This window comes from Miscanthus floridulus, chromosome 6, assembly GCF_019320115.1.
Source record: "Miscanthus floridulus cultivar M001 chromosome 6, ASM1932011v1, whole genome shotgun sequence".
NCBI lineage: Eukaryota > Viridiplantae > Streptophyta > Magnoliopsida > Poales > Poaceae > Miscanthus > Miscanthus floridulus.
This window is the reverse complement of record NC_089585.1, coordinates 36,168,623-36,194,382: the sequence shown is the minus strand read 5'-3', so window position 1 is coordinate 36,194,382 and position 25,760 is coordinate 36,168,623. Positions and strand designations below refer to the sequence as shown.

At 42.6% G+C, this 25,760-nt stretch overlaps 1 protein-coding gene across 4 annotated transcripts in view; it reads right to left on the bottom strand.

Annotated features, from left to right (window-relative positions):
- Positions 1–22,271, bottom strand: part of LOC136455931 (inorganic pyrophosphatase TTM2-like) — a 44,191-nt gene extending 21,920 nt beyond the window's left edge. Inside the window, exons 1-12 of one of the 4 annotated variants that reach the window (XM_066455654.1) lie at positions 21,957–22,271; positions 20,500–20,842; positions 20,053–20,167; positions 19,766–19,961; positions 19,534–19,647; positions 19,222–19,395; positions 18,602–18,796; positions 18,325–18,447; positions 18,115–18,227; positions 17,886–18,000; positions 17,519–17,779; positions 8,153–8,848 (exon numbers count right to left, since the gene is read on the bottom strand). In XM_066455654.1, the coding sequence (XP_066311751.1) occupies positions 8,639–8,848; positions 17,519–17,779; positions 17,886–18,000; positions 18,115–18,227; positions 18,325–18,447; positions 18,602–18,796; positions 19,222–19,395; positions 19,534–19,647; positions 19,766–19,961; positions 20,053–20,167; positions 20,500–20,836 (1,953 nt within the window). In that variant the 5' untranslated portion in view covers positions 20,837–20,842; positions 21,957–22,271 and the 3' untranslated portion in view covers positions 8,153–8,638. Of the gene's footprint in view, positions 1–8,152; positions 8,849–17,518; positions 17,780–17,885; positions 18,001–18,114; positions 18,228–18,324; positions 18,448–18,601; positions 18,797–19,221; positions 19,396–19,533; positions 19,648–19,765; positions 19,962–20,052; positions 20,168–20,499; positions 20,843–21,956 lie in introns of those variants that run through there. The other 3 variants (XM_066455655.1, XM_066455656.1, XM_066455657.1) reach the window with 3 other exon arrangements.
- Between the last annotated feature and the right edge of the window lie 3,489 nt (positions 22,272–25,760).

Below are 25,760 nucleotides of genomic sequence, written 5' to 3'. Positions count from 1 at the left end.
GCAAAGGAACTTGGTGTTGACAATAGGTTTTAGAATGTCTTCTATTCTAATTTCTATACCTCAGTCATCTTCAATAGCAAGAAGTCAACAATTGTGAAGATGCAGTACATTGACTGGGAGGAGTTGAGAGAAGAGTGATCCTGATTTCAATAGGGCAATCTAGGCTTGCAAGAACTTTGGATTGACAGACATCATGGCTTTCAAGTACAACTAGAACATAGAGGTGCTAGCTCAATTCCATGCCACCTATTTCTACAAGTATGACACCGATGAGATACATTGGATGATAGAGGGTCGACACTACCATGTTGACTTCATCACCTTCTGCTAGATTCTTGGTTTTGATGAGGAGCATCGTGGCTTCTCATACATTCATGATGAAAGAAGGGCTGAGGTTAGAGAGATTGCATTCATGTATCTTGATGGTAGAGCTACAGATGGGAAGGTAAAGGGCCTGAAGAGCCTTTATTGCATTCTCAACAATTTGATCAGGCACACAATATACCCCAAGGATGGAGCTGCATCTAATCTTAATGGATATGTGAGGAATATGCTTGCTAGATTTGCTCTAGGTGGAGATAGATTTAATGTTCCTCGCTTCAAGTGGCAAGAGATTAGAGTGGTAATGGATGATGCAAGGAAGGGGCTGCCCTATGCTCCCTACCTTATGTTTGTGATTGAGAGAGTCACTAGCTATAGGTTTGTCATGGATAGATTACATGAGTAGTACAAGATTGAGAAGGCTAGACATGCTAAGGCTAGTGAGACCATTGCCTCTCCTGTAGATGTGCCTAAATCCTCTCGCAGTGGAAGGAAGAAGAAGAAGAAGCACAAGATGGTGCAGTGGATCAAGGCCATCTTTGGTAGGTGTACCTATGCAGCTGACAGAGCCTACGAGACACGGATGGAGTAGTGTGAGATGGTGTAGCTACAAATCTACCACCTCTTCCTCCACCTCCACCTCCTCCACAGTATGACTTGCCTAGTTTCTTAGATTCCGAGGAGGATGAGGAGACCAAGGAGGAGTTTGACTATCAGACGACCTTGGGCTCTACTTTGCGCTCTATGCACTGCTCACATCACACTTCGACCACCCATCGACAAGGGAGGGTTGTGGTGTCCTCGGACGATGACGATGATGATGATGGTGGTGATGGTCGTGCTACATGTGGAGATGATGATGTTGATTGGGACAACATCAAAGAAGATGAGTGAGTTGGTTGACTTCTCTCTTTTCTTCTCTTTTTGGTGCTTTATGCCAAAGGGGGAGAAATTAGAGGGGTCAATTCTTTTTTGACGCCATGTGTTGCAGCTGCTGAAGCTTCATGTCATATTCATTGAGAGTTGGTTAGTTAGGAAGTGAGTTTAAGAGTCACTCAAAACTCTATTTTATTGTAATTTTGCTACCTAAGTACTCTATATTGTATAGGATATGGACATGTATCGTTGTTTGATGTATCTTGTCTTATATTTGTGCTAGGATGATTATCTTGTTTTATATAAACTGCTGTGTGGTGCATGTTTAAAACTATGCTATTGTAGATAGTACGGCAGTGTCGCACTTCAAGGCCGGCAGTGCCGCTATGCGGTAGTGCCACGGCTAAAGAGCGGTAGTGCCACACCTTGGTGCATCAGCAAACCCTTGTGTGCATAACCTATCATTAGCATCATGTTCATATACATGACATAGTGTGCAGCACCCCACAGGAGCATGGTTATAGGGGGAGCCCCATCACTTTGACTAAAGTGTGAATCTTGGCCTCTAATGCCAAATTGAGAATTCAACTCTCAATTCACACATTTAAGGGGAATCTCTACACCCATGGCTCAAAAAATCTTAGTTATATTCCATATCTTTTTTAAGCTCTAATTGGGTTGTCATTAATCATCAAAAAGGGGGAGATTGTAAGTGCAATCAAGCCCTAATTGTGGGTTTTGGTGAAAATGACCACGCAATTTGAGGACTAATGAGATTTATCAAGATGACAAGCAGGAGATTCACTAATGAGGATGTTCTACATAATGAAGAAGCCCCCAATTACAAAAGATGACGGCTTCGAGTTCGAAGAATGTTTATTTCTTTTTATATTTTGAATTTGAGTATAGGAAAAGCCATACTATAAAGGGGGACACAATGCTTATGCTAACATGTGCAATCAAGTGCTCAATCTTACACTAAAGCATCCTCAGAGATTAGCCAAGATAGCTAGCTCAACACTCTTTCACCCTTTGTTGTCTGGCTTGGTGCGGTAGTGCCGCACCTGAAGCGCGGCTATGCCATAGAATGGCACTGCCGCAGATAGGCCGTGGTACTGCCATGACTTATCTGACCATTGGGGCTTAGGGTGGTATTTATACCTCTCCCTCTCCCTCTCCCTCACAACGGTCTTCTTCCGCGCCTAGCATCTCAGACCGACGAAAAGCTGCTCAGTGCTCACTCTCTCTCTTCTCCATTGGTGCCCTCAAGCTCTCAAGCTTTCCCTTTGATTTCCCCCATCATTCCTTGTGAGAAAGAGGCTCCAAACTCGATTAGAGAGCAGATCCACTATTTTCCCAACTATAAAGAGCACTTGGTTCATGTTTTGGCCGATAGTCATGTTTGGTACTCTTAGAGATTGGCTCCTAGCTGGCTAAAGCGTCGCCCTTAGAGCTTGACAACTTATGTGGCAGCCGTCGGAGGTTTGTAACTATCTCTTGAAGCTAGTAAACTCATCCCTCATCTCAAGAGTTGAGTCTCTTGACTTGAGAACGAGGATGGGTTACAAAGCCCTAAGCCTTAGTGGCTAACCTCAACAACATGGACTTAGGCAAGCCTTAGTGGTGAGCTGAACCATGGGATAAATCGTTGTGTCAATGTGTGCTTGATTTACTTCACTTGCATTTCATATTGTTGTTGAGGTGATTTCTAGGGTTTGTGGCTGATCTACATGTATGTGCTTCTCCTACAACCTTTAGCTGTCGATCTGTGGCCTATACACCTGTAGGAAGCTCAGTAATTTCTCCGATCTGATTTTTTATTCATAAATTTTTAAACTGTGGTTCGAAGTTGTCTGCAGGTGCGGCAGTGCCACGAGGTTGGAGCGGTAGTGTCGCGGGTCGAATTTGACATTTGTTCAAGTTTTTGTTTTAATAGGCCTATTCACCCCCCTCTAGGCTAACCAGAGATCCTACACCAATTACACTTGTGCCTGGCCTAGGCCCGGCCAGTGATGACCCCCTCTCCTGCACGGCGGTCGGTGAGCGTGGTGGAGAGGGTGGAAGGCGGCCGCCGGTGCTCGGATGCGATAGAGATGGAGGAGGGCGTGGGGGAGGTGGAAAGTGGGCGTTGGGGAGCGGCGTGGAGAGGAGCAAGGATGGGATGCAAAGGAAGCACCGGCTCAGCGGTCGGTGTGGGCATCAAAGCTGCAGTGATAAGAAGAAAATGTGCAATGAGGTGAGGAGAAAGTTATTTGTTTTTAGATGGTCCGTGAGGAGGAGCAAGCTGGGCTGGTCTCGCAGTCTAGATGAGTGTGTCCGGATGGACATACGCTCTCACCGTATCATTATCGAATGTGAAAAGAAAAAGGAGTGAAGTTTTTCTCTTGTTGGTGTAGCAGACCTCCCTTTGAGAGACCCGTGCGACGAGCTATTAGCTCAGTGGTAGAGCGCGTCCCTGATAATTGCGTTGTTATGCCTGGGCTGTCGGGGCTCTCGCCCACATGAATAATTCAATCTCATTAGCGCTTGACCCAAAGATGTGGATCTGAATATGGTTTATGGAACCATGCCCTTTAGTCCATTGCAGCTCTCTTTCTGGACGACATTGATTTGGTGTTTGGTTATGCTAGATGCATCGCGATCTGAATATTTGATTGTAGGGAACCTGGAGCCTATTGTGTTTAAGCCAATTGACCATAGTTGTAGGCTGATAAGCTGATTTGTTGTAAGAGAAAAACACTATTTCATGTCTGATATGTCAGGCTGATAAGTTCAAGCGAACGGGCATGTCTTTCTTTTTTTTCATTTTCATATCTCTAGAAAGAGCGTCATTCAGAAGATATGAGAGCACATGCTGTGACACGGTGGATACGTCATACTGACGAAAACATAGCCCAAGAAGTTCAAGTTGGGCAGTTGGCTCCTCCATGCTGCCCAGACAGCTCTTCATGTATAACAAAATCTTTCATTAAGGGATTTGATTATATCTAGAGCTAGGATTTGATTAACAGAATCTTCAAGTAGAGCATACGTTTCCATGATTTTTATGTTTATGATCTTATTATCTAGAGCTAGGGACGTAGGTTTTTATAGTTTTTTTAAATCACTGACATATTAATGGAGAAGAGAAAAGTACCAAAGGAAAAAGAAGTCAATACAACAAAGGTCTAAATGAGGGGTTTAGGCCCTCAAAGCAAAAGAGGCAAACAGTCTAAGCCAGAAGAAAATTTTCTCTAAGCCGCTTGACTCCCGCACCACTCTATAGTCTGGCCCCTTCCTTAATCTTTGTAATCAGCATCGTCGGAGATTTGTGTTGATGCTTGAAAGTCGGTGCCAAGAAGTTTTTTTTGAACTGCCATGGGGGGGGAGAGATAATCCCCACCTGAATATACATTAATATGAAATCAACAGCATCGTTCTTTGGGAAAATGAGGCAAACCCCTTTCGTCTGGTTAATTTTGAAAAACCGGACTAAAACCAGTACACCAGCCCCAGCACATAGGCGAGTTTGTGGCCTATCCACGAGTATGAAAAACAACAACACGCCCCAGCGTAAGGGAGAAAGGTGGCACAACCACAAATATAGCAAAACAAGGAGAAAACAAGAACACCATGGCACAAGAGCTCTTCGACGATGCCTCCAAGGAGGTAAATGATGCCAGAACGTAATCATCATCAGCCAAGCGTGGAGCTTAGCAAGGCTTTCGTTCGAGTCTTGTGCCGAGGAGAACCGCATTGACCAAGGAGTCACGTGACAAGAAGTGACAACAATCTTACCGTTTTACTTGAAAAACCTATGGATGTCCCCACCGAGTGCCACCATGTTGGACCAATCTTCAGAGCTAGGAAAATTTCCATTGGTACATGAATGTATTGCATCCCAAATCCATTTTGATTATCTGCAATGGGCAAAAAGGTGTATGATGGATGAGCTGCCCGAAGTCGATTTTGTATCGCTAACCATTCAAAGAACTTGCAAGTTAGAGGTGCCCAAGTTTTCTAATTAATTTGTTGAAGTTTGTGTTTACGGCATATGAATTGTGCTAAGTATGATGAGCAAGCTATGTATTCTCCAGATGCAGTGAGCTTCTATGTAATTTGGTCCTGGGTTGTCGAGTTTAATTCCACACTCTATGCTCTTTGCCAAAACCGAATAAATTGAGTCAAGTGGTGCAGGCTAGTAAATGTTAAGGATTAATATTTCTCACCTAATTATTTTTGGATAAAGCTTGTTGCACGGTTCTGTTCTTCTTTTACCAATTTTAAAAATTAGGGTGCCAAGTCCTTTGGGCATTCACCATTCATCCATTCATTCGTGAGCAGCGACGTAAGCCTAAACGATCCCCTCCTATCCGCTCGTCCAACTCTCCAGACACCACAGTTTCTCAAAAAAAACAAACACCGGCGGAGCTTGGCCGACGCATAGCTCGCAGTGCAACACCCACACTGCTCACGGCGACCGACCGGGGTGGAGGCCGCCCACGCACTTCTTGTGCTACGCCTACCTAGCTCGCCGTGGCCGGGGGTGGAGTCCACCCACGTGCAGCTCATGGTAGCCCAAGCGGAGTCCGCCCGCGCACATCTCGCGCTCCGCCTGCCCAGTTCACCGTGGGCGGGGTGGATCTCGCCCGCGCGCAACTCATGACGGCCGGGATGGAACTCGCCCAAGCACAACTCGTAGCAGAGCTTACCCCCACGCACAGCTCACGCTCCACCCACACAGTGTGAAGACCCGCCGCGACCTTCTGCACCAAACCTACCGTGACCTTCTCCATCGGAGCGGCGATCTCCGCGCCACGGGTGAGCTCTACACCAGTGAACTCCACATGTCGACGAGTCTCCATTCTCCCAAGCACAAGGAGATGTTGTGCTCATGTTGCGAGCATATGTTTCAAGTGTTTGTAATGTTTCATAGGTATATTGCAGGTGTTTTATATTGATGTTGCAAAGTAGATCGGGATGTTGCACATGTTGCAATTGTGTTTCAAGTGTATGTTCGAAATGTTTCATCTATTTTCAGACATATGTTGCAAGTGTTTTATCTAGATGTTGCAAAAGTAGATCTGAATGTTCCATATACATGCATATGTTGCAAGCGAATGTTTCAAGTGTTTCATGTGTTTCATATGTATGTTGCAAGTGTTTCATCTAGATGTTACATATGTTTTGCATTGGCTACACACGTGTTTTCCTAGTGTTTCAGATGTATGTTGCAAGTGTTTCAACTATTTGGGACGTATGTTGCAAGTATTTATCTAGATGTTGCAAAAGTAGATCTGGTGTTGCACATGTTGCAGTGGGACCCACCTACTGCAGCAACATGCTATAGCTACTGGACCCGCGTGCATGCGCATGGGAGAAAAGGGGGTGCGAGCGGCAGATGTCGGAAACGGAGCGGGCATAGATGGAGACGTGGCTCCCACATGGGCGTGCGCAGGGGCAGCGTGGTCCTCACGTGAAGCAGGCGTAGGTGTACTGGCTGGCACAGCAGCATGCATATGCCCGAGTGTGGCACGGGCGGAAGCATTCATATGCGCAGGTGCGGTGTGGGCGTTTGGACGTGTGTGTCTGACCGAACTTTCGGGCGCTAGCCTGACCAAAAGTACTATCTTACTCGACGAGGATGCCGTTGGGTGGTTCGAGCGAAGTGAGAAAATCAATTTGCTGCCAAGAAAGGACTGATTTGACGAGTGCTTTGGCCAGCTCGGGTGAGTACCTTCGTCTGCCAATGTGCATGGTTGGAGGTCGTCTTGTCAATGCACGATTGATGGTCAATTTTCCTTAGCCGAGCTAAGGTGAGTGGCAAGCCAAGGTTTAAAGGGAAGGTTTCTCTAGTTGTCAGGAAGCCTGCCAATACCTATTGTAAGTTAACGCCCATGCATGGCTGCAACCACACTCTTCTCAAGGTTTGTGACCAGAGTACCGGACCAGTGACTAGGCTAAATCGATGTAAAATTCCTCTGAAGATCGATACATCTTCCTATATTGGGGAGAGGAACACTGCAGCATCGTCCATGTATAGTGTATAATGACGAGTCACCGGTTGGGTTAACTATCCAATATTAAAACATAAAAAAACAGTGTAACAACTCCGTTGAGCCGACCCATTTTTTTTTGGGGTTCCACCCATTCATAAGCCACACGAGCAGAAGCACCGGGGCCTGGGCAGCTACAGCGGCATCTACTTTGGTTGCAACCAACTTGCTGGCTCTCCTTGTGCTCGGCATGACAGCCGATACTACCACCAGCTTCCTCACATGTATCCGACACCAACAGGACGGGAAGCCCTAGGGCCATGCACACCGACGCGTGCACGACACGGCTGGACGCCGATCTCACCACTCCCTCGGTATCGTTTTTGACTTTAGACTTTTTGTTTGACCGTTTATCTTATTTAAAAATTTTATGCAAATAATAAAATAAATAAATTATTATTAAAATATCTCTAATGATAAAATAAGTGATAATAAAATAAATAATATTTATACTAAAATTTTGAATAAGATAAACAGTCAAATAAGAAGTCTAAAAGTAAAAAAACAACATTTTTAATGGGACAGAGGGAGTAACTGCCAAATCCAATTATACTGTACTTTGTGCTTCAGGCCCCTTGTCACTATTGCTTTTACTGTTTTCCTTTCTCCAACTTTTGTACCATACTTCCATGTAACTTGTTATTGATGTTTACTTTTAGCCCAAATTCTATAATGCAGGGAGAACGGTCGGCTATTCAGCACAGAATCTTTAATTGAGCTCTAATTGAAGAACAAATGCGGGCCCAGCAAAGGACATGGGTGTAGTGTACACCTGTACACACACAATTAATTTTTGCAACAAGAATGCAAGTTAGTAGGCATGTCTACACTTGTAATTAGATCAGATCCGAATACCAAATAGCCAAAGTAGATTAAGTTAGGCTTCGGGTGATCGATTTCGCACAACATGAATGGGAGCTTGTGTGGTGCATTTCAAAGAGAATAAATAAAGACGACATTGCAAACAGGACAATAATGTTTACACTGAAATCACGAGACAAACAGTGGCATTCTGTAAAACTTGTCGATCTCTCATAATTTCTCCAGACATCATTTACTATCATCTCCAAAATTTATTGGTATTGGGGACTGCCAGTACCCGTTACACAAGTATATGCTCCTGGTACACCATTTTCTGCTTTTGGAAGTAATACCCTAAAAAACAAAGGCCTTGTTGCTTGTGCTGGTATATGAGTTTATCTGTATTATTATATGTCCTTCCTGATGTAAAAAGTTTTGAGAACTGTCTTCCTTTTAGCTTGTAGAAGAGAGAACATCAGTATGAAATCTGGACTCAGGGATATTGCAGATCAGTTGTGAGTTGTGACAATTGACTTCCTCCAGTTTCGCCAAAACTAGACTAGATGGTGAGCCTCAGAGCACATGTTTGAGCCGACTCACTTTGGTCAGCCTCGGTTGAGACCTTTAAACATGAAGTACCCAATACTGGCAACAGTCAGGCAAATAAGTGGACAGATGACCATGTCAATATCCAGTACCCGGTTCCTGCTGGCAGTATTTGCTTGGCGTGTTAAGACCAAATGCTCATGAAGCAGATTGGTCAGATTGTCGAGCTGATGTATAACCTGGCGCTGACCTCTTGATATGTTCATAACCTGCATAGGAGACAAAGCACCAAACTTGAAATGTCAAATCAAGATATGTACAAAAGAATGTGTTACATTAAGATACGCACAACCAAGCACCAAACTTGAAATGTCAAATCAGGATATGTACAAAAGAATGTGTTACATTAAGATACGCACAACCAACACATGCTTTTATGGTGAGGTTTACAATAGATACTAATCGAAATAGCAACATATTGAACAACCGAACAACTTGCATAAAAAATTATGCAATGTCAAGAGTACATATTCATTCAATCTACGCTTTGCACAATACATATCTACGGGTAGCGATGCCGTTGGACAAAATCTGGGCACGCCAGCGCTTTCCCCAATACACATCCAAAAGGTGTCTCTCCAATCCACACCCTCTCCATACCCAATAAAATTTTAATTACCCATACCTAATGGATAACGGATAATAGCTAATGATATGCTTGGTGGCATCACGTACTCACAGGAAGTATTTGTAACCACACAGGAAGCGCACGTGTCATTTTTGTGATCATGTTGCTCGTCCAGGTCATGGGGAAGAAGACACATGTTCAAGAAGATCAAGGATTGGACTCCATACTCACAGATTGAACTTTTCCTAGACCAAACTGGACTCCCATACCACAGATCAAACTTCTCCCAGACCAAATTGGCATCTTCTCCCCAGATTAGACTCCCATACTCTCGGATTGAGCTCCTATCGGACCGAGCTATCCTAGCGCTTGATGTTTTGGGGGAAGAAAACAAAGATGAATCATGCGGAGCCGTCGGGGCACGTCAGCCGGCGAGGAGACGCCGCACGGAGCCACCGGTGGGAGGCCTTGGCTGGTCACTGTCGGGGCAGACGCCTCACCCGGGCACCATCGGCGGCGGAGGCCTCCCACGCTCCGTAGACTGGAGATTGCCCATGGGTATGAACAGGTAACCACGTTAATACCCAACCTGTATGTAAGGAAAATGGACCCTAGGCTAATTTACTTTGGATTTTGGTGTTCGATGACCAATACAACTAAATTGGACTAATGAATTTGCAAGTGATTGTTTTGTAGTTCAATAGGGTGCAAGACGTGACTTGGACGAAGGCAACGTGATGATCCGATGATCAACACCACAAGCAAGACCCTAGAAGCACAAGAGAAGACCCAAGATATCAAGTAAAGTCCAAGCACGAAGATAGGAACCAAGCCGGACGCAAGATCGCGAAGAAACGAGCTTCACGGCACTGACCGGACGCTGGCGGCATAGTGACCGGACGCTCCGATCAAGAGGCTCGGCAACAGCAGGCGTCAGCAGCAGCGACCGGACGCTGAGGACTGAAAGTGACCGGACGCACCGATGACACTGTTCATCATCTCGGCAACACACTCAGCATTGACCGGACGCAGGAACTGCAGCGTCCGATCGAGTACAGAGAGGTTCCAGAGCGGCGAAATTGCGAGCGGACGCGTCCGAAGGCATGTGACCGGACGCCATCAGCGTCCGATCAGATGATCGCATGCTCCAACGGTCAGGACGACCGGACGCGTCCGGTCAGGACGACACCAGCGTCCGGTCAGTAGCAGAAAAGCTAGATTTTATCACCAACGGCTACTTTCCCAGTAGGCTTATAAATAGACCCCCAACCGTCCATTTGAGATGTGTGGAGATGAGGAAACATATCTAGGGTGTTGATACACCATCTTAGTGATCTCCACTTGCATAGTGCTTAGTGATTCATTAGGTGATTAGCGTAGGTACTTTGCGAAGTGCTTAGGTTGATTAGACCACCGCTTATGCGCTTGCTCTTAGCCCTAGTGTTTCATGAGATTTGCATACCTCTTACCACTCGGTGCTTGCGCGCACCATTGTTGTACATCGGAGGAGCTTGTAGTCTTGCGAGATCACACCAACCACGTTTGTGGTGTGGCCGCCACCGTGTACCGGAGGGAACAAAGCCCGCGGCATTTTGGCCGAAGCTTGATAGTGAAGACAGCGGGGAGTGGTCCGAGAGAGGATTGTCGGAACACACACCGAAGACCCACTTGCGTGTGGGGAAGACCCGAGGCTATCCACGGAGTTACCCGACCGGGAGCTTGGCCCTTGCGAGGGATTCCTTGCGAGGGGCTCCAACAAGGACTAGAGGGAAGCTAGCGTGTTTCTCGATACCTCGGTAAAAATACCAGAGTCGTCGACGGGAGTTTGCATATCTCTACCTTGCTCTTTAGCTTCCGCATTTACATTGTTTACATTACTCCTTTTGTAGTAGAGATAACACACTAGCAAAACTGTAGTTACGCATTTAGATAGTTTATCTTTTTACATATGTTTTGCTAAGGTTAGAAAAAGAGACCATAGCTTAGAATTGAAATTTTAAGTTGCCTAATTCACCCCCCCCCCCCCTCCCTCTTAGGCATCACAGTCCCCTACAAGTTGTATTAGAGCCCGATTGGCTCAATTTGGATCTTTGGCTTAACTGCCGTTGAGCCGACGCTATTTAGAGTGGTTGGGATGGATACCTCTAGGCCTCCGCACTTTGACGGTACTAACTTCCCCTACTATAAAGCTATAATGGCTCGTTACCTTAAGGCATTTGATTTGGGTGTTTGGAGAGTCACTCGTGATGGGATGAAACCCATTAAGAATCCTGATAAACCCACAAAGAGTGAAGAAAAAGAAATTCATTTCAATGCTAGAGCTAAAAATTACTTATTTGAATCTTTTAGCATGGATGTATTTAACCAAGTGTTCACTTTAAATATGGCACATGAAATTTGGTTAAAACTCCAAGAGCTCCATAACGGCACAACTAATGTTCGTGAGCAAAAACATTGTCTAGCTAAACAAAATTATGATTCCTTTGAAATAAATGATGGTAAGTTTATTCGTGATATGTATTCTTGTTTGAATCTAATTATCAAAGAGCTCCATTCAATAGGATTAACAAAGCTTATCAACAAGGTAGAGAAGATGATTCGAATATTCAATGTCAAAGGTGTACCCATCCAAATTCAAGATTTCATCTTCAGCAATCAAAGAAATGAGCAAAGAAAGACAGAATGCTATGGATGCGCCGAGTTGAGACACTTTGTGAAAGTTTGTCCAAACAAGCCTACACCCAAGACAAAGAAGACGACGTGCAAAGACAAAGCCCTGACATCAATAAGGTCATAGGATAATTCTTCAAGTAAAGAAGAAGACCATCACAAGAGACGAGGGCACAAGCACTCATCATCAAACCCCTCACATGTGTGCCTTATGACACGAGGTAACAAAAAATCTATCCCTAGTGATAGCGACCATGATAGTGATAGTGATGATGTGCTGCCTTCTTATGATGAAATTATGCAAGAAAATCTTAACTTTGCTAAAGTTTGCAATAGTCAACAAAAGAAGCTTAAAAAAGAAAAGAAAAACTAGATAGCTCACAACAAGCTTATGCTACTTTGCTTGAACAATATAAAAGTTTTGCCAATCTTAATATGGAGCTATCTACTAAAATTGAGCACCTTGAGGCTAGTGCAACAACAAGTGAATGCACAATTAATGATGAGCAACTTGTAAAGAAAAATAAAAAATTAAAGAAAAAGTTAGCTAGTTCAAAAGATGCTTATAATGTTTGCTTGCTAACATGAAAACCATATGCAAACATTGTGATGAGCTAACTAATAAAGTTGCTAATCTTAAAGCCGTCGGTACAACCCCCACCGAGACACCTAAAAAGAAAGGTTCTATTTTTGACATGGCTAAAAAGGATGCCTCTACTTTTTGCAATGATTTATGTTTAGACTTACCCTTGTACAACCAAGTTTGTGTTGAGAAAGTTGTTGTAGATACATGCACACAAGAGGTTGCAATGGAGAATGGGCAACTCAAGCAAGAAGTGGCTCGCCTCACCAAGTACTTGACTCAAGTGAAAGGCAAGACAAAGCAAGCCCAACTTTATCAAGATAACACCGTTAAGGGAGTGAAGAAACTTAATGAAGGACAAACTGGGGTTTGCTACGTATGCCACAAGGAAGGCCATAAGTCCTATGAGTGCAAGGTGAAAAATGGGGGAGGAGCAAAGAAGAAAGAGAAAAAACAAATAAGCAAGTTCTCCAACACCTACACCAACAAGGTGGACAAAAAAGCCTCTACACCTTATCTTTTGAAGAAGAAAAATGACAAGGTAGTGGCCATCAGGGTGAACAAGCAAGCCAACATTGGGGCCAAACGCATTTGGGTGCCAAAGATAATCATTTCCAACATGAAGAGCACCAAAAAGGTTTGGATCCCGAAAGAGAAGTGAGAAGTCCAATGGACTTCAGAAAATTTGGAGACTTGAAAAAGTATGGGTGCATTTTATGAAGTGCATCATTATGGACAAAATCATTGCCAAGTGGGTTAGTGAATACTAAGGACCTAAATTCCCCTTCCCATATTAGGTAACTAGATGTAATTTATTTCAATTGGTATTTCTTACAATTGGTATCTAGATTAAAATTCTTATAATTAACATTTAGTTGCTTTTCATGCCTAGGTTTACATTTACATGCTTATATCTTTAGCCATGTATACAGTAGGTATATCTTATGGTAGGATTGCTTGGTTTCACTCTTAACCCCTGGAGCAAACCTACATGGTTTAAATTGTTTAGGAGCACGGTACATAACTTGTTTTACAATTGTTCATCTAATGGTCCTGTTCGCTTATCTTATAATCCGTCTTTTTCAGCTTGTTTTTTCAGCTGGAACAATGTTTTTCTCTCACAATAAATCAGCCGGAACAGTGTTTCGGCTTGTTTTTTCAGCGAAGTATCATGGTATATCTTATGTGCCAAAGTCCAAATTATGGATAATTTCTCCCGAATATCATCTTCGAAATTGATTCTTACATTCATATGATGTCATCTTTCAAGTGGTATGGTTGATTCTAAAATCAATGTGCATGTATCCTACAAGTATTTCATACTTGTGTGCATAAATTTAGGGAGAGGTTACTCTACAAGTTGGATGCTTTGAGACTAACATATTTTAAGCTTATCATGTGTAGTAGTCTCATTGCAAGAAAAATGGAGTCCCCGAAATTAAGCATCATACTTCAAATATTCACCACCTATTGCAAGTGGTAGAAATCAAATTGGTTTCCACATGTGGTATTTCTAAACCGATATCATCATGTTGATTTCACTTTGATATTTATATGTTTTCTCCATGCATTACATAGATTACACTACCTTTAGCATTAATTTGCCAATTATGCATAAACTATATTCTCCATCATATGTATGCATATATTTAGGGGGAGCTTAGTCTATGTAATGTGAGAGTCAAATTTTATAACATATTCCACTCCACATATAAAGGATCACAAAGTTTGACCCTCCCTTGTGCTATTAATGTCTCTCTTTTTGGTGTTTGATTCCAAAGGGGGAGAATTTGTAGGACCAAAAGCAAGATCATAATAATTTACAAGTGGTAATGATCCGAGAAATGGAGGATAGTAGATTATAGATTAGTCTATATAATGAGGAAAATTTGTAGGACCAAAAAAACAAGACTTAAATCCATAATGCCACATGGGGACATTTGTAAGGGCAAAATAATTTTTCAAAGATGTTTACATGTGGTACCTTTTAGCTTTACAATTGGTATCTTCAATTGGTATCTTTTAGTCTTACAAGTGGTATTTTTATAGTGGCATCCTAGCAAGTAAATAATTTTTAAATTTCAAAACTTTTATTATTTGCTTATTTTGGTCGTGTTGTCATCAATCACCAAAAAGAGGAAAATTGTAAGATAAATGGACCTAGGCTAATTTACTTTGGATTTTGGTGTTTGATGACTAACACAACCAAATTGGACTAATGAATATGCAAGTAATTGTTTTGTAGTTCAATAGGATGCAAGACGTGACTTGAACGAAGGCGACGTGATGATCCGATGATCAACACCATAAGTAAGACCTTAGAAGCACAAGAGAAGACCCAAGATATCAAGCAAAGTCCAAGCACGAACATAGAACCAAACCGGACGCAAGATCGTGAAGAAACGAGCTTCACAGCACTGACCGGATGCTGGCGCCATAGCGACCGGACGCTCCGATCAAAAGGCTCGGTAACAGCAGACGTCAGCAGCAGCGACCGGACGCTGAGGACTGAAAGTGGCCGAACACACCGATGGCACTGTTCATCATCCCAGCAACACACTCAGCACTGACCGGACGCTGGCGGCTAATCGACCGAACGCAGAAACTGCAGCGTCCGATCGAGTACAGAGAGGTTTCAAGAGCAGCGAAATTGCGACCGGACGCGTTCGATGGCATGTGACCGGACGCCATCGGCGTCCAATCAGTTGATCGCGTGCTCCAACGGTCGGGATGACCAGACGCGTCCGGTCAGGACGACAGCAGCGTCCGGTCAGTAGCAGAAAAGCGAGATTTTGTCCCCAATGGCTACTTTCTCAGTGGAGCTTATAAATAGACCCCCAACCGGCCATTTGAAATGTGTGGAGATGAGGAAACATATCTAGGGTGTTGATACACCATCTTAGTGATCTCCACTTGCATAGTGCTTAGTGATTCATTAGGTGATTAGCGTAGATACTTTGCGAAGTGCTTAAGTTGATTAGACCACCGCTTATGCGCTTGCTCTAGGTTTAGGCCTAGTGTTTAGTGAGGTTTACATACCTCTTACAACCCGGTGCTTGCGCGCACCATTGTTGTATATCGGAGGGGTTTGTAGTCTTGGGAGATCACACCAACCTCGTTTGTGGTATGGCCGCCACAGTGCACCGGAGAGAACAAGACCCGCGGCGTTTCGATCAGAAGCTTGATAGTGAAGACGGCGGGGTGCAGTCCAGGAGAGGCTTGCCGGAAGGCACACCGGAGACCCACTTGCGCGTGGGAAAGGCCCGGGGCTATCCACGGAGTTACCTGACCGAGAGCTTGGCCCTTGCGAGGGATTCCTTACGAGGGGCTCCAACGAGGACTAGGTGAAAGCTTGCGCGCTTCTCGATAACTCGATAAAAATACCAGAGTCGTCAACGGGAGTTTGCATATCTCTACCTTACTCTTTAGCTTTCGCATTTACATTGTTTACATTACTCCTTTTGCGGTAGAGATAGCAACACACTAGCAAAACCATAGTTGCACATTTAGATAGTTTATCTTTGACATATGTTTTGATAAGGTTAGAAAAAGAGGTCATAGCTTAGAATTGGAATTTTAATTTGCCTAATTCAACCCCCCCCCCCCCCCTCTTAGGCGTCACGGTCCCCTACACTGTACCCTATTCATGAACGGGTACATCCATCCCCTACCCGCTTCAAATGGGTACAACCGTACCCTGTCCGTTTGTCATGGGTGTGGATCTGGGTAATGGGTATAGGTACCCAACGACATCACTATCTACGGGGAAGAAAAAAAAATATGCTCGTTGGAAGCTTCTAAGAGTCCTGTCATTAAGAACCTTTGCCACATGAATATTAGTGCCACATTTTTTAGCTAGGGCAGTGGGGTAGGAAATACCACATGCACCAGCTAAATCCCAAACTTTCAACTCATCTCTAACCTAGACCACGATCAAGGATAAACTCGGTGATATTCCATCAAAAACACACCGGTTGCGGAGGTTCCAAATAGACCAAGCTCCCAAAATGATCATTGAATTGAGGTCCTGTCTGACCTCCCCATCAACCTTGGAACTTGCATCAGACCACCAATCATCAAAGGATGGGACCATAGGCTGCGGAGAACGGCTCTACAACCTAACCCCAACCTAACCCTTTGGAGCAACAAGAACCAGAATTATTGGGCAAACACGCAACCAACCAGCAAATGGTTGATCGTTTCAGGCTCCTGGGCACAGAGGGGGCAGCAGGTTGGGTGTCGCAAACCTCTGTTTTCAAGTCTATCCGCTGCCCAACATTTGTTGTGAGCCACCACCCACGAGCCACATAAAAAAATGACATTTGCCCGGTGCCCATGATCTCCAAATTCTCTCCCAGGGACCAAAAAGGACAGCGCCTTGAAACAACTCAATATATGCAGATAGCTGGAAAAACGCCAAGAATGCAGGTCCTCCACTCCGGGACGAAGAACTACTTCTGATATAACAGCCCAAAGCTCCAAGAATTCAGCAATGAGACCCACAGAAAGAGCCCACAAAATGGGATTGTTTCTTGCAATACAGCTGAATGTTGCAGAAGGTGCATACGAGTCTCAATTATCTACTAGTTGCTGCAGTAGATGATATTTAGTTTCATTGATTTTGTTAGTCTGTGCATGAATACTAATATTACATCAAACTATGTTATGAAACCATCCAAAATTATTGTTCTCACACAATGTGTATTTGGCAACCCAGATATGATTTCACATTCATAGATGTATAGTTACATAGTTTTTGGCCATTGCGGTATTGCTACACTACCTGTGCTGGAAATGAAAAACTTCTTTTTTATTTATTTCAGACTAGATAAACTCGAATAGGATTTAATTTGTGACCCACTTATCCACTTAACTTGAGGACACTAATGAAAGCCCTGACCCTTTGCTATTTTTATCAAATTATTAGGATCTATTTGAGGTCTAAAAATTCACACTGATCTAAAAATTGTTTGATAAACTAATGTTCAAACAATGTTGACAGCTACATCTATTTCCAACAAGCTATAAAAAAGGTAGGGAGGAGGCAGAGAGAGATACCTCTTCTATCATCGGGGAATCCTTTGAAAGTTGGTTTGACGATGAAGAATGAGGTATCAGAGTACCATTGCCTAACTGAGAGACAAAGAGATTTGTAGGTGTGGAACCACTACAAGCATCATTTGGAAGAGTTAAGTTCTGCTGACTGGGCAAATGTTTCTTCAATGAAAATTTTGAATTGAGTTCTTCAACTCGAGAGGTAAATTCATCCATCCTTTCATTCAATGTTGATATCTGTTCTGAAAGCTGGGTGATAGCACCCTATAAAATAGAAGTGGAAACCAGAACATTTGCATGTCAACGATCACATATGTTTTCATTTAGGCTTTCAACTGTCATGCTAGTTATAACTCTTTACAAAAGTCACCTGGTCGATAGCAGGAGGTTCAAGGTCTTGCCCTCCACCAAACCTCCTGTCTGTCAGTTTACTCAATTTCACAACACTTTTGTCTCTATGCGTTGAATATGATTGAGATAGGCCACTGGACAACATGACAAGAAAAAGTCAGCTAACTTTATTCAGGTTCCAAAGTTCCAAGTATTCAACTTTCCAGGAGCAACTGTTCAAACTCAAAACAAGGATGTTAGTATGAAACCTTTTCATAAGTTTGTTTCTCCGATCAGCAGAAACACGGGAAAAGGCTTCCTTTGGACTTGAGACAAGCTCATCATCAATGCTGAGCTTTGTCTTCAAATCTTCTGGTAATGCCTGCATAGCAGTGAGATCCAATGAATGAACTAAGCGAAACAACGAGAAGACATGTGAAAATACAATGTAAGCAATATAACTAACAAAATATACATACCATAACATCATTAATCAATTTCTCCAGCTGAATTTGTTCAATATATGTGCGTGGTATATAAGAACCATCCAAACCTAACTGATCCGCTACAAATTTAACATAAACCCGATCTCTTCCTTGCACCTAAAGAAAGAAGCAAGGTCATAACATTTGCATGTCTTAAATAGTCATTGAGACCAAAAAAAAAGTAATAATGAAATAAATAGTGCTCAAGAAATTGAGATAACAATGACATTGACAGAAACTACATCAACCAAACAACAAAAATTATACTCACTTGTATATAGTGTCGGTTGAGTTGTTCCAGCCAATCAATTTTAACAGTTGCCTTGCCATCAGAAAAAACACGACTGCTTCTCTTCAGTATAGCTGCTATAGTATATCCCAATGCCATCAAACCACCAAGAAGACGTACACCGACTTCAAAAGTGATCCTTGGTGATATGATAAATGAATTGTCGGTCACCCATTCCTTTGAGCATAAAGTAACATAAGACAGCGAACACTAGGGCTGCCAGCAAGAGTTTGTTTATTGCACGTAGCAACGGTCAATAGAAAACAAATACAGGTAAATCTAAGCCAACAGCAGAAGACTGATCACATTTGTTAAACTAAGCAGACTAAGTAAATATAAAAGAAGTAAAATTTAGAATCTCACTATAATGAAAATTGAACTGAACTAGTATTTCAAGTTCTAACAAAGATTCCAGGGGAAAGTATGTGTATGGAATAAAATTACATGGCAGCTAAGGAGTGGACTTAATCCAAATAACCTTATACAATAGTAGTATCATAGCATGATCAACCAACAATATCACTCAAAAGTACAATTCGTAGCCACTAAACATAAAACTGAAATTCCATTGGTAAGATAGGAAAAAACATAAACCAATATACCTCAAACATTAGATTATATTTCCCTTCCCTATTCCGCATTCTCAAATAAGATTGGCATGCTTCTGGGTCTTCACCAGGTGGAAGTAGATATATATCATAAGTTTCTTCGTTGCTTTCCGTATGACCATCACCAAGTACGGACTTGATTTTCTCAGGTGCTAGAGATCTTGTTGACTGCAAGTATGTATGAGTATAACCAACAGGCAGTGCACAATTCAACAATTTTCTTGGTTAATCATAAAAAAAGTTTGTCCTTGAAACTATGTCATTGGTGCACAATTCTAGAACTTTCTTGAATCTTGAGATGCCTACCTTTAGAATGTACATAGGATTTTGGAACCCTGAGAATGGGTTGAACTTGTTGACGATTTTAATATGTGCGGTCTCCAAATCTGGTTCGATGAAAGCCTTGTACATTGGATAAACCTGAAAATGCCATCTTTCAATAAACCTCACCAATTACAGTAAGAGGTAATTCACATGCTAACATGAACCACAAGACTGCTCATAAAATCTATAGTTAAAGTTGAAAAATTCAACCTACCGTTTCAGAGATCTGATGAATTATTTCTTCAGGCTCCTGGCCAGCTCGTTGTATATCCCTTAAAACCCTCTTCACTAGGTCAAAATGAACACCACCAGTGACAGAAACACGCAAGTCTATCACAGGCCGTAACTTCTCACTCAGTGCATAAATACCTTCAATGATAACAATTCGGGAGCTAGGGACATCAACTGTTCTGTTTGCACATAAGAAATTATGATATTAAAATGAAAGATGAAAATGCGGACCTTAGCTTCTAATATTGAAAGATGGCAGTGATTATTTACCTATAACCAATCCGGCAGCTCGACTTGAAATCATATATTGGAACTTGAACCGATCGTCCTTCCTTCAGACCATGAATATTTTCCAGCAGTGTGTCATAGTCTGTTAGACGTGGATCTGAGCAGGTTTTAAGAGGTTAAAATATCAATTTCTCTGGCTGTAAACATTATCACCTTAGAGAATGCAGCTTGTAATAATAGAGCGCTCTGATACTAACATTGCTTCATAAATCTTATAGTATAAGATAATAACCATGCCATTATCAATGCCTCAATGCAGTGGTATGCAGTTTCCAAATGAGCAAATGTGCAAGAGACACAGCTCAACATATACGTAACATAACTATCCCTTATTTTTTTTTCAGAAATTTTGTTGATGCAAAGGAAGTGGCATATACATATTAAATATACTATAAGACAATATGCAAAATGTTTGATGATTAGGACTACCATCAAAATTGCCATCGACTATGCGAGTTGCGTCATTATAGTTGTCCATTGATATAACAGCAACATCGGGCATGAAATTGACCACCTTCTCAGTAAACACCGTCTTCCCAGCACCAGAGGGGCCAGCAACACCAACAAATATTAATCCGTCATTGTGCTGCGCCAAAAGCTGGCAGGCACGGATCACAACAAAGAAGCCTTTCTCAAAAGACAATGGATCATGGAAGCGGACAATCTCATAGCGATCTGAGTCCTTCCTTTTCACCAGCTGGACCTTGTCACGCAGAAGGTTATGACGCCTCCTTGGTGAGTCAGCCATGGAATCATGTTGATCCATTGTAGTCTGCACAACAGATGGAATGAGAAAATTAAAGATATAAAAGAGCTATGGAAATTTAGGGATTCCCTAAGAGGCTCAAAACATAGATTGATTGGCTTTAAGGTCGGTATCACCTAGCTGCGGAATCCAATGATATTATACTTCCTACTTCTGAGCCCCTTGTCACTATTTCTTTCACTGTTTTCCTTTCCCCAACTTTTGTACCATACTTTCAAGTAACTCTCTACTTTCTTTACTTTTAGCGTAAATTCTATAATGCAGGGAGAAAGGTCAGCTATTCGGTGCATAGCATTAATTGAGCTCCAATGAAGAACAGGGGCAGACCCAGTAAAGGACATGGGTGTGCACTTGTACATACTCCTACACCCAGCAACAGTTGGCATCACATAATAAATAAATGGTCATGTATGACAGCACTGTCACACAAATACAGACTAGTAACAAACACGCAGTAGGAGAATAAGATATAGTTCATGTTTTGGATGCCAAATAGAAGGCCTAAAAATGAACTGACCATGGTCTAACAAAAACTAATAGAGGCTAATTGATGAGTAGAACTCATTAGAAAAAAGAAAATTTTAATTAGTCCATGTTTAGCCTATTATCCAACGACGGACTAAACTTTAGTCCAGTGATCCAAACAGGCCCTAAATTAACGAATATGCCACATTTTTACTAGTACCATGCAAGTAAAGTTCATTTGAATTACATGCATGAAATTGCAGTGCGGCTCTCCTTTTTTTTTTCTGGTCTAGCTACAGCAAAATTTCAACAGGAGGGTATGTCATATGGTAGCATGCAAACTGCACAAATGTTGTGGCATTTTCGTACGGATACCAGGGCCACTAAATACCTGTATCATAAGACCCTATCGGCCTGTTTCAATGTGGAGTAAAATTGCGCCAGTAAAAATATTCAATGTGCAGCAAAATTGCGCCAGCGAAAACAAAAACCCCGTAGGTGTTCGACGCAACCATGGATTAGAATCCATGAGGCGGTTTCGGTTATGGATTGGGGACCTAGATTCGGTAGAATGCTCAACGGTCCAAATCCCAAAGAAGCCGAGTATGACCATGACCGATCCTTAGGGAGATGGAGATAATAAAAGGGAAAATACCCTCCGTGACGACGCACCGAGAAGGAGGTGGCGCCGGCTCCCGCAACAGGCCGCGTTCCCCGGCTGCGGCCAGTGCAGCAGGATTCCGCGGTGGCGACAGCAGGGCCCCGAGGATTCGGCAGAGGGAGCAGGTAACCGAGACTCAGAGGACCGACCGGACGAGAGACGCCGGCGGTGGCCCGCGGCCGAGCAAAGAGGGGAGCCGCAGCGGCCGCGCTAGGAGGGGAGACGCGGCGTGAGGCGGTGGTGTCGAGGTTTGCGACGTGCCGGGGAGGGTGATGTGGGGAGAGGTGGGCGGCGTCCGCGAGTGGCCCCCTTGGGCCGCTTTGGGCCTACCAAGCGGCTATACGACCCGGTGAGAGCCTGCAGAAATCCAACCAGAAAGGCAATCTATACAAAGAGGCCCTAATTAGAATGGCCAACGGTGCGGCCCATACACATCTTTTCGTGAGAGGAGGAATTGGGCCATTTTGACTTCCTCAACTATCGTGTGAGCCATTCACATACACACACAAAACCACTATCGTGTGAGCCTGATTTACCTTCTTTTAACTAACAAGTGATATTCTTGTATGTGGTATATTTCAACACTTGTATTCAACCAAGAATTACAACCAACCACGACAAAAGAAGAGCACTTGATCATAGATGGTTTTTATCTTTTATAGGTGAAAAATGGATTTCATGATGATATTGGTCTACACCAAGTTTTAAATGGACTTCATAATTGTTATTGGAGAAACATAATTAGAATCTATTGACTATCCTCTTCTCCAACATAGCAAATATATTATTGTAATGTGCATGTTCATAACACCCCTTACTAGTATGCGGTTAGTGCATATAGTACATGTTTAATTAGGACATGCACAGGGACGGAGCTAGGATTCAGACATATGGGGGCTTGCTCACCACGTGCCAAAAGAATTATATGATACCAATGCCATATCTTGACGTTGGCTTAAAAAATATCAACTTTGATGTTGGCTAAAAAAAGTATAATAAATCATCTTTAATCTCATCATCTTAGATAAATCCTAAATGTGTCTAAATTAAAAATAAAAAAGAAACCCACATCATATTTATTTTATTTAGACACTTAATGTGCCAAAACTGTCCAATTTAATCTAATCCTAAGTGTACTTGTCAGCCATTTAACACTAAGTACACGAGAGACCAAGTTAAACTCGGTAGTCTGTCGAACACACTCAAAGGAAGAACTCGAAACAATCCACGTTTTCATCAGAATCATAAATAAGTGAAAAAGCTTACAACATCTTAACTGTTTCTAACATCTCATAGTTTTCAAATCAGAGTTATTACAAAACAAGTTTTCATAAAAGCAGCAAATATTAAACTAATTTTCAATTTTAAAGCCTACGATCGGGCCTTACTGAGCCCACCAGAAGGTACATACACACACGCCATCAATTAGGTCTAACATCCACTTATTGCTTACAATAGTAGAAATAAAATCCGGAGTACACAATATACTCAACAAAACTTACCCGATTAAGTGGGAATAACTTCTTGACTCTCAATGATATGCAAGGGACTTTCTTTCTAGCTATTTAGTTGTTCTTGTAAAGAAGGTTACTAATAGTGTGTCGTTGTGTTTCATGTTTTCACAATGATTAAGTTCATTAACTAACCAGTCTAGGTAAGCACCTGTACTACTTTCAAGCATGTGGTAAGCAATTAGAGTATATCATGTTCCATTAGTATCCTCATCATCATCTCCATGTTTCAGTTGTTACTATGATGTTAGGGGAAGGATCAAGGTACTCATAACCGAGAGATACTTGCTGCGATTCGAATCGATGTACATCCAAAACTAGAGTATTCCAAACATATGCCCATACAAACCTTGTCGGGGTCACATTAATTAGGTAGATCATTCTCTAATTTGCTAACTAAGACTGAACCTATCCGGTCAACCGAGAGAGCCAAGCCTAAAACACTATGGCCCTGCCGTAAGTTTGCTGATCTCTACCTACCTTGCTGCCCTACCTCATTGCCCAGTGTAAACCCAAAACTTAGGGCAAAAAAGGTATGTTGGCTTTTTTGGTCCTTCATAATACCAAATATGTGTTTGGCACTATTCGACATGTCCAATATAGCCAACAACGAATGGTCCTTAATTGACATAGGCGGGACTAAAAGTGCACCCAAGACCTCCATGTCTTGTTGCCTCACCAACCACCAACTTCCCACTCGGTCTCCAGTTATTATCCATCTCCAAACTATATGATAGTAAAATTAGTATAATACCTATTGAGTAATAGCAGGTTACTCATGTACTACTAGAATCCTTAAACATAGGGCCTACACAAATCCTATCATACTAGTAAGACCTATAGGATAAGAACATTTGTGCAGGTGGTTTCCAACCAACTTCTATAAGTTAATGCACAACCAACATAATAAAAAATGCTTGTAAAATAGGGGTCATGCACCAGGGCTTGGTAAACCATCATTATATCAAGTTAGCATTGCTTCATCTTCAGGACGTGATCACCCAGCATCTTCAGTACATTATCCCCATCAAACCATCTTTAGGATTGGGCCACCGTTACACCTTCTTTGGTTTTGGCTCCCGCGTGCTTATCCATCCATTCTCAATCGTACCTAAGTAACATGCATCGATGCAGATGCATGCTTCAATGAATTATGCATAAATAAGATATTTTAAAGATGACAAGAATAAGATGTCATAATGATGAACCAGGATAACTAACCGTTCTTAGGTTCAACTCTCATCTTCTCTGACAATGACTTTCTTATGAGTTGATTATTAAGCTTTACTAACAAGTTAGTGTGCGACACAAGCATAGTGTAAGTCAAAAAGGGTGTAAAGAGGGATACTCTCCCGCTTTTCATGTTTAATGGAGCACACAGGTATTGGTGGTTGTTAACAATCATAACACAAACTATAAAAATAACAATTTTACATTTAAACATACAAGTGCAAGCTTCAACAATATGTTAAGCACATAACCATTACTAAACAGAGCTAGTAACACTTTGCTTAGTCAACATGTGGGCATGTGGCGAACTGATAATAGATCAGTTGGTTAGGTTCCTTGTGGTGGAACCTACTGTGGGGGTATGACCCTCGATACTCACAGGTTGTACATGGGCCGAGCCGCTAGGGGAGGCCTAGCCCACAAGATCAAGCCATGTGGGGCACGACACAGGTCGACGTGCATCGCAAGACTGCATAAAGCATCCTTGATGATGAAGGAAGATCTGATCGGATATGCTAGATATCGTATTCATTGTAAACACATATCTTGTAACCGATTAGGATAGATACAACCGACCTGTAACCCTACCCCCGAGCTATATAAGGCAGGTAGGGACCTCCCTCATTTTCATATCTCATCTCATAATATAATCCACCAAAGACACAGGACATAGGGTATTACGTCAAGCTGACGACCTGAACCTGTCTAATCGTTGTCTCTTGCGTTCTGTGTCACCATGTAGTTCCCATCACACGCACCTCCATCGATTTATCTACTACCGTGGGCATACCCCTTGGTATACTACCAACCATACTTCATTGACAGTGGCGCGCCAGGTAGGGGGTGTGTGTGGTGATTCCATGACGAGCCAGATTGTCCACTTCCTAAGCTCCATGATCCTTTCCAAGTCAGGCCAGACCTTCACGATCGAATCTATCACCTGGGTCATCGGCACCAACGACGTCGAGAAAATCGTAGAGACGGTGCAGAATCACCCTACGTCGATTGTGCCAACGTCTTCAACGACATTGCGGTGACCAACCGGGTGGTCAGTATG